A 13449-nucleotide genomic window follows, 5' to 3' on the forward strand; every position below is an offset into this window, starting at 1 on the left:
AATCACTGGGTATGGAAGCCTCAATTAGCAATTCCTTCTTTTCCTTTTTGTGTCTGAGTAGTATGTTCAGTCGATGTGCTTTGTTACCCCACGCACGCAAAGTGAAAAGTGTAGTTCATGTCTGTCCAATTGGTTCATGTCTGTCAGTCCATCTGTCTGTCTTTACGATTTACGATGTCTGTCATCAGTTTACGATAGAGGAACAACTTATTTAAATTTAATGTTATATTTTCAGCAAAAATCAGAACATGATTAGGAAGACAAGTTTGTCGGTTTACCGTACTTTTTCTCTGAATTCATCCTGATTGCACATGCGCAGCGAGGAGCGAGAAAATTTTTTACTATGTCTGGCAGTCAAGCAAAAGTGAAAATAATTTCAAATCGGATGCTTACTGTTTTTAAGGACGTCATAATGTACACATACAGCAAGCACAAATAAATAATGTAATGTGTTCGATAAGGTGATGTAACAGACACAGCGAAAAATGATGGTAAAACCCAGATTTTTGGTTAAAAATCATTATTTTATGAAAATTGAATGGGATCATTAGGTCATACATTAGCATTGTGTCATTGTTTTCAATGATTGCATTTGGTTCATGTTTCAATGGAGTTTTCTGGGACTGGGATATTGACATTTCAGCAGGTGTGCCAGTGGATTACTCTACATACCTTGTTGTGCCTTTGTGTGTACAGCTGTTCTGACATGCGTTTTATACATCATGATAGGAGGAGATTGATGCTTTCTGTTTCTGCCTTGCAAAATCTACACTTGTACAATTGACTCAGTCTTGCCATCTTTTCAAAGTCATTGGTGAAGTGTCCTTTTGTCTTGGGCATTTAAAATGATCCGTTCTCTATCCCAATTGAGCTGACCTCTTCTTAGTCATTCCAGTGATCCTTCTTTGTTGATCCCAAATCTGTCCAACTCATTTTTTTTATATTTCCCTGCTCTTTTGTCTTTCTTGCAGTTGTCACTATATATCTGTTGGTATTTCATATTTTTTTTTATCTGTTTTTCAATTGTTGGGGCTGTTTGTGTTGCCATTTCGGTTTGATGCATGACATCTTTTATTAACCTCCGCCATCGAAGATCGGAGGTTACTGTTTTCACCCCTTTCTGTTTGTTTGTTTGTTTGTTTGTGAACAGTATTACGGAAAAACTCCTCGACGAATTACGACGAAACTTGGTGGGGGTATTAGGTATGGTCCAAGGATCATGCCATTAGATTTTGGACTTGGTCCAAAATCCAATATGGCCGCTATGGCGGCCATTTTGAAAAAATATTTTAATTTTTTTTTTTTGCATTTTTACACGTTATAAGTGATTTCTAACCCCCCGCCCCCCAAAAAAAATTGTTAGAGAAAAAAAAATTTTGAAACTATTTTTTCAATAAAATTTCGATTTTTTGTTTTTTGCATTTCTACATGTTACAAGTGATTTCCAACAAAAAACATGCCAAAATTTTAATTGCGGCTGATTTTGGAACTTCAGGTGGATATACCCACGTAAAATCAATTTCTGTCTAAAGGAATCTAGTTATGACGAATGAATTGAGTATGTAAAAGTTAAAAGTAAAAGGGAAAGTTGCAAACTATAACTCTGTGAGCACTGTTGTCGAATTGAATGAATAGGATATCAGGTTCACTTGAGTGACCTAGCAGTATTGGCGGCGGAGGTTTTGCACTCTACCGAGTGCTCCCCCTCTAGTTCGCGTCTGTTTTTGGAAGTTTTTTTTGCAAAGTGAGTGAGAGATACTTCTTCTGGTTTGCTGTGTTCATGCTTGTGTACAAATTGTATTCGGAAGTTTGTGAAACTTTCACACTCTGCCAATCCTATAATCGTCACTCTGTGCACTTGATTGAGTTCCATCAGGCCGTGACCACCTCCTTTCCTCGGCAGGTACATTATTGGGATGCACTGATTTTTATACAGCATTTTGAGGATAGTGAGGAGTTTCCTTGTTTTGATGTCTCATTTTTTTCCGCTTGTGGCCAGTTTACTATTCTGCAGCTGTACTAGAACACTGGTATCGCGAGTTGGTTAATGGCTTTGATTTTGTTCCTTTGGGAGAGGTACATTTTCAGGATCATCCTCATTCTATGCAGGTATTCTTTGGTAATTGTTTTGTGCATTTTTGTGACATATTTGGTGGCCTTCTTCTACTCCAAAATATTTGTGAGATGCTTAATTGTGAAAAATATTTGTGAAAAAAATCTAGCTCCTGTATAGTTGTATTTAGGTCGATTTTTATGTTGTCCATTTTTGTTGTTCTTCCTTGCATTACTGTGCACTTCGCACAATTATCTCGGCCAAATTCCATTTGGATGTTGGCGGAGTAATGTTTGACGATTATTTTTCTTGTATATATAGTCTCGGCTTGTGGAAAGAGCTAGTACTAGATCAGGAAACTGAACGGATCAGGAAGGAAAAGGATAAAAAGGAACAGCAGAGAGAGGGTGAAAACACCAACAGCAGAGCCAAAGGTCAACACAGAGGGAGGCAGACAAACAATGGGTGTGGGGAGGAATGGAGGCAGGAGAGAATGCATGGGGTGGACAAGATGGGTAGAGAAGGGAACTCTCAAGAGGGTAAACTGGAAATTTGGAAGAAGGGATTTGGGTAGGTGGATTAATGAAGGAAAAAGGATCATGGTTTTGGATTGGGGATCATCTGAGATGATGGTTCACAGCTGTCTTGAAGACCTGGAGGGAATAATGAGAATGAAGAGGATGTGGAAGTAGGTTCCACAGGCAGGAAAAAAGAGGAACAAATGAGTGGAGGTGAGCAGTGAACCTGGATTTAGGTAGTTTCACCAGAAGGGTGTTGATGGTTGACCATGCAAGCCCTGCAGAAACCGGAGTGGGGGGGGCACGGAAAGATCAGAGGGTGCAAGACCAGAAAGGAGGTGGGTGGTAGAATACAGAGACCACCGACCTGTCTGTGATGGCAAAGAGATAGGCCCATATATTGAGCTTCATCATGGGAGATTCCCAAAATCTTAAAGGCCTTGGTTTCCACGGTGTTCAGGTGAGTAAGATGTGAGGCAGGGGAGCCAGCAGTACTCCATCAAGCTACAGATGAAAGCCTTGTAGATGGATAGGAGTTCAGGTGTGTCAAGGAAGGACGCCTTGGAGGCAAACATAATTTCAGTTGTTCTGCCAATTTTTCGTCATTCAGTGCAAGTTCGCATGAGGTTCTAGTTAGCCCGTCCCTCACTCAGCCAGAGACGGGGTTTTGCAAGTGTGTGTGTGTGTGTGTGTGTGTGTGTGTGTGTGTGTGTTTTTTTTTTTTTTTGCAATACTTTTATGCACTCCTAAACCACTGAATGGAATGAGCTGAAACTTGGTGGTTATACTTGGGATGTTCCCAGGTTTGCAGCATAAAACAAAATTCAAAGTTGCAGGGGTTCGGGAGAGGGGCAGGCAGGGGGGGGAGATAGCATTCTCTTTGCAAATGAATATCGTGTAGCACTGCTCCTGGTGGGAGAGTGTATTACAAGTCCCAGTGGTTTACAGTATTACTCGCCATGCCGACCCATCGCTTTGCTGATGGATTTAATCTAAATACTGAATGTTGCACTTTAAACATATTGCATGTCTATCTGTTTGTTTTTAATAATCCAATAATGAGGATGAAAAATGAAGTGAAACAAATAAAATCATATTTTTCACAACACATAGTTGGTGTTGCTGCTGCTGTCACCATGGATGTGGTTGTTGTTGTTGTTTGTGTGCTCCTTCCATGAAATATTATATCTTTTATATTGCTTCAAGAAGTATTACTATACGAGGTTTGTTCAAAAAGTATCCAACCTTAATTTTTTGTGCGTAAACAAATGAAGCTAGGGAGGCGTGGTTTGGTGCACGTATGTAGGCGATCCTAATCCGTATGCGTGAATATTTTCCTGCCTGCAGAAGCTGTCAGTCGCCGACAGACCGCCAATGAGTGAGGAAGTGGAAGTGAGCACCGTCGGATTTTCGTTTTTGACAAAATGACGGATCACTGTGGTCTCATCGCCAGTGATCACTGTGTTGAAGAAGTTGGGATTGCTGTTCGTAGTCTCCAGCATGTCCTGTGCGATCGTTAGCAGATTTGGCACGAACTTCGCTGAGATTCTCCTTAAGCCCAAATCCTCAGTCACAATGGAATGAACGGATCCAATGCTGACGCCCGCCTCGTCTGCAAGTTCTCTGATCGTGATTCGATGATCCTGCATCAGCAGGGTCCTCACTTGGTCAATGACGATTTCATTTCAGGATGTTGAGGGCCTACCAGAACGTGCTTCACTTTCCACTGATGTGCGACCATCTTTGAAGCGGTTGTACCAGTCTTTTATCTGTGTGGTGCCCATTGCTTCGTTCCCGAAGGCCTGTTGAATCTTGTGGATAGTTTCCACTTGGGAATCGCCAAGCTTTACACAAAATTTGATGCAGTAGCGTTGTTCAAGTTTTTCCGTCATTTTGTCAAAAACGAAAATCCGACGGCGCTCACTTACACTTCCTCACTCATCGGCGGTCTGTCGGCGACTGACAGCTTCTGCAGGCAGGGAAATATTCACGCATACGGATTAGGATCGCCTACATACGTGCACCAAACCACGCCTCCCTAGCTTCATTTGTTTACGCACGAAAAATTAAGGTTGGATACTTTTTGAACACACCTCGTATATAATTGTGTGCTCATTCTGCGTATGTGATGCTTTATTCGAAAGGGTTCCTGATGGTGTACTGTTGGAACCACAACATTAAAAGCCCCAAGTCCTGCTTATTCTTCTCGTGTCAGGGAAAGACGGCCTTTTAAAATGGGTATTCTGGTGGTAAAGCGGACACAAAGTTTTGTTTCCAATTGAAGCAATTATTAGCTTTCCAACATTCTACAAAGTTGGGATGGCCACCTCTCATTCATATTCTTTACTTTTAGGTGCAAGTCGGGAATTATCACGAGTGGGTGAATTGTCATATGTGGCAATGCGTTGCTGCACCACGAAACAGAATAACTTGAACCTGGATGCTATTGCTAAAAAAAAAATACTCAAATGCCCTGAAGTTGTACAAATCATTCTAAAATATGCCATTCCTTGTATTATCAAATAATGAAAACTATAGTCATCATCGATTTTGGGGAATGCATTGAAATATATGTGTCTGTTTGTTTGTATGTTTGTGGGAAGAAATGCATTGAAACTTGTTAGTTTTACTTGGGGTGTGCATGGGAATGTTCTCCAAAGTTGGGATAACCATCTCCAACTTAAAGTTTCCCTCCCTTACTGTTCCCAGTGGGAGCAGGTGTTTCTATTTGAAAACAATGAGGCAGCTTTTATGGAACTGTGATTGTCACCTCAAAGAGTCTCACATCCACCCTGCGGAGAATGTCTGTGCTGTCGAACTGTGCATTGGTGGCACGCACAGCAGTCTCCAAAATGCCCGTAAGGTCGTGTTGGTACAGGGAGGTCGCAGGACGCAGCAGCTCAGGCCTAGATAGGACAAACAAAAGCAGTGGGATAAGAGACTAAAAGGGACCAGTGATGATTATGCCAGCATCTAATGTGCAATAAAATACAAGTCTGAATAGTAACTTTATTTCGGATACACAGATAAATTGTGTTTCACCTGTAGGGATCCAGAAATTCATTGGTCCAGGATTTTCGCTCAGCCCCACCCCTTCTCATTTCCAACGACGACGGCTGCCTACAGTTTGAAGATAGCTAGCTTGTCCAAAATGTCTGAGAAAGTTCCACACAACTTCTTGAAAGTCATGACAGATGATGCAGGACAATGAACCTCTATCAACAAATTTTCTCTTTTTCTCATTTTTGGACCTCTGAGTTGTCTAACCTTGGTTTGAATCTCGACCCAGCTATAAACTGTCATCCTGGTGTTTGGCAGGCAGGATGGGGCATCAGTGTGTATACTGTCCATTGGAGGGAGGAGAAATCGGACGCCCCATCTGCAAGCATGAGTCAGTTAAAGATCACATGGTGTCCTACGTGAAGAGTACGCGAGTTTTTTTTTGTATACACTGTCGAGGCTCGTATGAGAGCTAACACACAGAATGTACAACAAGGGGAGCAGGAGACAAGAGGAGCAGGAGAGAGAATTAAAAAAACAGTGTGGAACAGAGACATGAGGAGATCTGTGGAAGGGAGAGGGATGGGGCGCAGTACACAGGGTAAACAAGATGGACACTTCAGGGACTTTCAGGTCCTTACACAACAGGGACTTTCAGGAAGGAAAGCAGGGTATTTGAAGGGGTTTCGTTTGGGGTGGATTAGCGGGGGTAGAAAAGATCATGGTTTTAGATGGGGGAAGATAAGAGATGGTGGTGTATAGCTGTTTTGAAGATCTGGAGGGAAGAGTGGGATTTTGTTCCAAAGACAGGAAAAAAAGAGGAATGAAAGAGTGAAGGTGAGCAGTGATTCTTGATTTTAGTTTTACCATAAGGGGGTTGCTGGCAGACACTGAGCACCCTACGGAAATATGGGGACATATCTCAAACAGAGCGGGGGGGAGGGGGCGAGGCCGGAGAGGAGACGGAAGAAGACAGAAAGACCACCGACCTGCCTGCGGTAAGTAAGTGAGAGACCCAAAGACTCAGCTTCATCGTGGGAGATACCAATGATCCTAAATGCCTTGGTTTCCACAGTGTGAAGCTGAGAAAGGTGAGAGGCAGTAGCACCAGCCCAGAGTGGAGAGCCGTACTCCATCAGGATGCGGACGAAAGCTTTGTATGTGGTCAGGAGCTCAGGTGTGCCAAGGAAGGACTTTGCACAACAGAGGATGCCCAGTTGGCAACTGGCTTTGGAGGCCAGCTTGGAAATGTGGCTTTCCCAGGAAAGATCATGGCAGATAGTGAGACCCAGAAGCTTGAATGAAAGGAATTCTTCAAGAGTGTTAAAAGTCGATGGGGAGTTTTCCAGACGGTCCTTTTGGAGAAACATGGTGAGATTGTGAGAAACACATGTTCCACATGTTGGACCTGTTTGTGATTTTATCCAAATTTGCAGAGTGAAGAGGCTACTGCTTGCCAATCTGAGGGATGGCAGATGGTACGGCAGAGGGTGGTCATCAGCAAAGAGATAAAGATGATTTTCCATAGTGACTTTCAGGAAGGAAAGCAGGGAATTTGAAGGTGAGTTTGGGGTGGATTAGCGGGGGTAGAAAAGATCGTGGTTTTGGATGGGGGAAAGATAAGAGGTGGTGGTGAACAACTGTTTTGAAGACCTGGAGGGAAGAATGGGATTGAAGAGAGTGTGGGAGTTTGTTCCAAAGGTGGGAAAAAAGGAATTAAAGACTGAAGATGAGCAGTGATTCTTGATTTTGGTAGGTTGATCAGAAGGGGATTGCTGGCTATCGCCTGCATCCTGAATAAATTACGAATTCCTGATAAAACCTTCACAGGACACTGCATCAGTAGCATTGCTGCACACCTGCGGAGAACTGATGCTAACCCACAGTCACGTGGTGCATATGAACTAAGACAATGGGCTCTGAGCTGCAACCTTATCTTTCTGCACACATGTTAACTGGGTTGTACTTTGGATCAGGTCTGTTAAAGTATGTAATAGCTCTTGTTTTTTTTATCCCCCACCAACCAACGAAGTTTGGCGGGGGTTATAGAAATGGGTTCCGTCTGTCACATTTCGTTTCCGGAGCTTAACTACAAATCCCCTCAAGATATATTTACGAAATTTGGTACACATATCAAGCAAGTGGTGATCTGGTGCCTTTTGATATTTTCTAATTGATAAGTCACATGGTTTGGCAGCCATGTTGGATTCAAGAAAAATATTAAATAATGTTTTCTCTGGAATCACATAACCTAACGAAGCAAAAATTTGCAAGTATCATCTTCCATCATGTCTGCATACATAGTAAAAATTATGACATCACAAGTCACATGGCTTGGCGGCCATCTTGGATAGAAAAACATACCTCATCCGATTAATACAAAACTTCACAGACGTATTCCACTGGAGGATTGAAGGCAGAATGTAAATTTATGATGTCATAGGTCACATGGTTCGTCAGCCATCTTGGATTGGAAATTAATAAATTTTAAAAATCTTCTTCTCCAGAACGGCTGGACAGATTGAGGCAAAATTTCACATACACTTTCCCCAAGACATCCTTTCAGAAGTTTGTTAATTTCTAATTGATAGGTCACATGGTTTGGCGGCCATATTGAATTTACCCTAAAACCCTCAAACATCCTCTTCTCCAGAACGGCTGGTCAGATCAAGGGGAAACTTCACATACATATTGCACACGCTTAGGGAATATAAGTTTGTTAATCCTCATTTACTATGGCGGGGGATATCGAAGACTTTGTCTTCAACGGATGCAAGTTGTCCTTCGAATGCATAATTGACAGTCTGCATGGCACAAAGTGTCTCCGACATAAGCTGGAATGATTTTGAGTCAATAGTTTCTCCCATGATGTTGAATGATGATTCAACCAGTGGTCCATAGAACACATAGAGTGTTACTACAGCTTGCTTGCTCAAAACAAGTTACATTCTTGAATGAGTTACACTGGCCCACCCGTTGACAATAACGTAAAGCGATGAGTCCACCTGGAACTTCAAGATTTCAAGTGGGATATGGTCTCACACCTCTTCATTTAGCAAATGCATCAGATAGGCTAACAGTTGTTTTTCCAAGCTATTCCCACTCAAAGTGCAACCTCGAGTTGTACGGTCAAAAATGCATATGGCGTGGAGCAAGCTGCTGTTTCTTTTTTTTTTTTTTGCATATCGAGTCCAGAATTCACAGAGGCAGCAGAAACCTGATTCCTTGACAAAGCTGCCTTCTTTCTTGACCTCTTTCAAAAAGAAATTTCACGTCCACTACCCACACACACACACACGTTCATTAATTTTCATAGACGACGTTCAAGAGTCCTCAGCTGCCTGGCTGATCTGCCATGAAGAATCTCTGCCTTCAAGCAGCAAGCCAGGAAATTATTGAAGGTTTCAACCTGAGTGCAATAAAGCCAATGAATCTTTGCATCCTTGGCCTGAATGACCATAATGCACCTCCTGAAAAGGCACAGGGCTAGTATATAATAATTAAGCTGAAGTTCAGTTTCACTTTGTCAAAAAAGACTGATCCTACTCTTCTGCTTCCTACCATCCTTCGTCATAACCTTTTGCTTCTGGGCATATTCAGTTTCGATTTCTCAGATTATCATGTGCTTCTTTGCTCACACTTCTGGCTTTGTGAATTTCAACGATTACTGAAAGTTAACACGTTTTCAGTTCTTTTGATGAGAAAGCAAAGTATAAAATTCTGAACAGATCCCAATTTTTTGTTGCAGATTCCAAAAATGAACACATTTTATTGCCATATCGTATGGCCTTATCACAGGTAACACAAAGTGCCAGTCATGGTTTGTCCAATTTCTGGGAAAAAACAAACTCTCAGGAGAAACTGTACATAATTTGCATTCTTTCAATGTAACTGATTGTTCCCCAGTCAAGGCGAACAAAACTTTTTTTTCCGGCTGGCATCAATTCCTCACACTTTATCATCTACCAATTTCTCAATGACCCCCATCACCGTGAACGGACATGTGCATGCGACCTTCGCAAAGGTTCCTATCCAGCTTCAACATCACCTTATCAAAAAGGTGCGTGCTCGAACATTTTCCTTTGAAAATTAATTTCATTTTCTTCAATCCCATTTGGAAGATCCTCATGCAATATCCACCTGTGAGTCTACCTTTGGAGATGGAGAACACGAACTAACTGTAAATCACACTCCTGTGATTGGCTCCTGTTTATTCCAGTAAAGTCATGCTGAGAATGTTTGGCAAAAATGGAAAGTCCAGGTTGTTGTTTAACAGAGCATGTCACTTATTACACAACATCAGTGAATTATCCAGAAATATATTGTTGACACTAGGCCTGGGCAGCATTGATTTTTTTTGCATGTCAACTATCGTCCCTCCAAGTAGCAACGATACAACAATATCAACATTGTGTAATATCACTTAGCTAATGTCGAGTGACCACCCGACGGCACTAGTTGGTGCTTGAGGAGAGGAGGGGGTACACAATCATCCAGTACTTATCTCTTTCTTTAAAGCTTTTTCTTTGTTTACGATGGGTGCATGGCAGGATGAAATGTGCACCGACCGTGATGGTGGAGTGGGCGGGGGAGGGGGGTTGAGTGTTGTGTTTGACTATAGTGTTTAGCGCTTTGGGGGTAGCGACTTTTATGTGCATGCTTCGCCATCTTGATAAAAGCTCTCCTGCACTGGGTCCGAGTCGGAGTTCAGCTGCGGTGATTGTACCGGTCTAAATGCCAAATAGTCCCCCTCCTCCTCAGGATCCTCAACGGAAGACCCTGATGATGAGGCAGAACTAGCAATTGAGATAGGACAAAGTTTTCTTACCATTCACATGAAAGGCGAGAGAAAATGGTGTTGTGTATATCTTGTATTTTTTTTTTACTGGGACTATCGTGGTATGATAAAAGGAGTCCTTCATGTCGATATTCTTATTAAATCTATGAAAATAGATCTCAAAATCTTCGGTTTACAATACCGCACACCACTTTTTCCATTATCGAAGTTGAGCTCGAGTTGACAAGCAAAACAGACAAGTTCGGAAGACAGAGTTAGAGAGTCAGAAATAAAGTTACGAGATCAGTATAACATCTAACCACCAATTACCCCCTTTAAAATATTTTTTTCAACCTTGCATCGATTTCGTGAATCACCAAATTTCTGAAAAAACAAAACGCTGAAATCTGAGGAACCATCGAAAACTGACAGCTATTACTTCAATAGCATCTATTTGTGGATATTGACCACTATAGTTTGTTTTTCAGAGAAATGTTGTTTCTTTTCATGCAAGCATTTGACATCACGCGCATTTTTACACTTGACATGATGATTGGTAGTTTCGGATTGTGTCGGATCTACGAATTATGCAAACTAACATGCTGATTAATCCAAGGGGAAAGATTGAAGCAAGATATAAACCAGGAGGTTCATCGCTATTACTTCAGCAGGTCCATCAGGTGTCTGATGAAGTCCCCTTGTCCCAGCAGCAAGTAACGTCGAAGTGCGCCAAGGTGCTCCAAAATCTGATAACGTGATGAAAGTATGTGCAGCAGGTGCTTTGCCGTACACTCGTACGTGGACCTCACCCGCTCAGCACTCAGCAGCCAATCACCATCTGCAGACAGTGTAGGCGAATGCAGGATAAATTGTAATCACAGTGGGAATGAACCTATGTGGTAGAAAAATAAAAGCCCAAACAGCATCAGATATATATTGTTGCGGTTCTCGGAACCGCATGCATACAACAGATAGGTGTCCCAAGACAATTATTCCATTATTATACGTGTACAATAGTCCCCTTCCTTTTGTTTAGTGGGACAACAAGAGAGTGAGTTGTGATGATCTAATAGCAAGGGTTGCTTAAATCATTTTCTCCTTCATTTCATCCCTACTCTTCTTCTTTTCTGATAATTATCCCTGAAGTAAATCAGCCACGTGCGCCTTCGCTGTAAGGTGGGGCCTCGTAGAGATCAGCGCGTGTGGCGCCGTGGTGAGGGCGTGTTCACCGGTAATTAAATCATGTGATCAATTAGGTAACACGATTAACCCATAGACGGGAGGATCCTAGGTCACGCGGTTGAGTTATTGGCGTCCAGTCAGTTAAGCGACCCGCCGCGTCACGGAATTATCTGTGTGCGACGGCTTACAATTCCGGGGAGTGTGATGGGAACCGACATAGCTGGGTCAAGGCCCACACCTATTGGTCTTCTCACCCAACCCCCCGGCCCACAACAATATATACATATACATATATATATATATATGAAAGATCCAACCACATGTCTCACCTGTGAATGGAGGGAATAGCTAATCAGCTCTCACCTAATCAACTAAACCCAGGTGGCTGGGATTCTATAAACAATTGACCCAACCCACACTCCTCCAGCCGAAGAAGCTGCATATAGCAACCCAAAACGACGTACACAAGGTAAGTGCGATGCTGTTTTGAACCCTTCCCAGAGTTCTTCAACAACTATAAAGACGTTCACACATCGTGCACACATGAGAATCCTAATGCTACACACACCCTCAGCTATCAGACCGGTTTCATCACTTATCCGTGAATCATCAGCGAAAGCGCAGACAGCAATACATACCAATGAGGATCCCAAGCATGTACCATGTCCAAACGTCAAAAGCAATCAATATATAAATAAAGAAAGACCCACCCACATCTCTTTATAGTTGTTGAGGAACTCTGGGAAAGGTTCAAAGCAGCATAGTGCTTACCTTGTGGAGGTCTTTTTGGGTTGCTTTATGCAGCTTCTTCAGCGAGAGGAGTGTGGGAGGGGTCAAGAGTGTGTGTGTGTGTGTGTGTGTGTGTGTGTGTGTGTGTGTGTGTGTGTGTGTGTGTGTGTGTGTGTGTGTGTGTGTGTGTGTGTGTGTGTGTGTGTGTGTGTGTGTGTGTACATACGAGGTCCGTCTAAAAAGTAACGGGACTGAGCCTGCTGTGTGCTCCACTTACACAACTTGAATGAACGGGTTGCGTCACAGTCTTTCACATCATTCCAGCGATATATATATATATATATATATATATATATATATATATATATATATATATATATATATATATATATATATATATATATATATATATATTATTGGTGATGGTTGACTGCGCTCATTGTGTGATTTCTTTTACAGGTCGTGCTTTACACGTTGTCTCAGCTGAGTCGTCGCGCTATGAGTCGTGAGCAGAAAGTCAATCTGATGTTTCTTGCCAAGCTTGGCAAAACACATTCCGAATCCTTCGCAATGCTGCAGCAAGTCTACAGGGAAGAAACGTTGTCACATACACATGCATTTGAATGGCACAAGAGGTTCAATGAGGGACGGGAGAAGGTTGAAGCCGATCCAAGGTCTGGAAGACCTTCAACGAGCAGAACGGCGGACAAAATTGAGCGTGTGAAGCAGATGGTGCATGCAATTCGTCGACTCACGGTGCGGATGATTGCTGAGGAACTTTCCATCAACAAGGACACTGTCTGGAGTATCATCACTGAAAATCTCGAAATGCGCAAGGTGTGCACAAAGATGGTCCCCAACCTGTTGTCCAAGGACCAGAAACAGCAAAGAGTCACTGTCTGTCAAGATATTATCGAGCACCTCAGGGACGATCCAGACCTGCTTGGGAGAGTCATTAACTGGCGAAAAATCGAGGATATTCGAATACGATCCCAAGATCAAACGGCAGAGTCGTCAGTGGTAAAGTCCAGCATTACCAAGACCAAAGAAAACAGTCGAAGGTCAAGGTGATGCTCATCATGTTTTTTTGACATCAAGGGCATCGTCCACTTTGAGTTTCTACCACAGGGTCAAACAGTGAATCAATACGTGTACAAGAAGATCCTCCGGCACCTCATGAGATCAGTCCG

The 13449-nt window shown here is 42.5% G+C and overlaps 1 protein-coding gene across 5 annotated transcripts in view; it reads right to left on the reverse strand.

Moving 5' to 3' along the window:
- Positions 1–13449, reverse strand: part of TUBGCP3 (tubulin gamma complex component 3) — an 83824-nt gene that overhangs the window by 38111 nt on the left and 32264 nt on the right. For all 5 annotated transcript variants that reach the window (XR_015051138.1, XM_085854384.1, XM_085854383.1 and 2 more), the window contains 2 exons: positions 11012–11186; positions 5342–5477 (listed from right to left, as the gene is read on the reverse strand). Coding sequence is in view for 4 of the 5 variants with exons in the window: in XM_085854384.1 (XP_085710510.1) it covers positions 5342–5477; positions 11012–11186 (311 nt within the window). In the remaining variant the exon portion in view is untranslated. The remainder of the gene's footprint in view (positions 1–5341; positions 5478–11011; positions 11187–13449) is intronic.

The sequence above is a fragment of the Eptatretus burgeri genome, chromosome 14, assembly GCF_056783735.1.
Source record: "Eptatretus burgeri isolate ZD-2024b chromosome 14, Ebu_testis_v1, whole genome shotgun sequence".
NCBI classification, from domain to species: domain Eukaryota; kingdom Metazoa; phylum Chordata; class Myxini; order Myxiniformes; family Myxinidae; genus Eptatretus; species Eptatretus burgeri.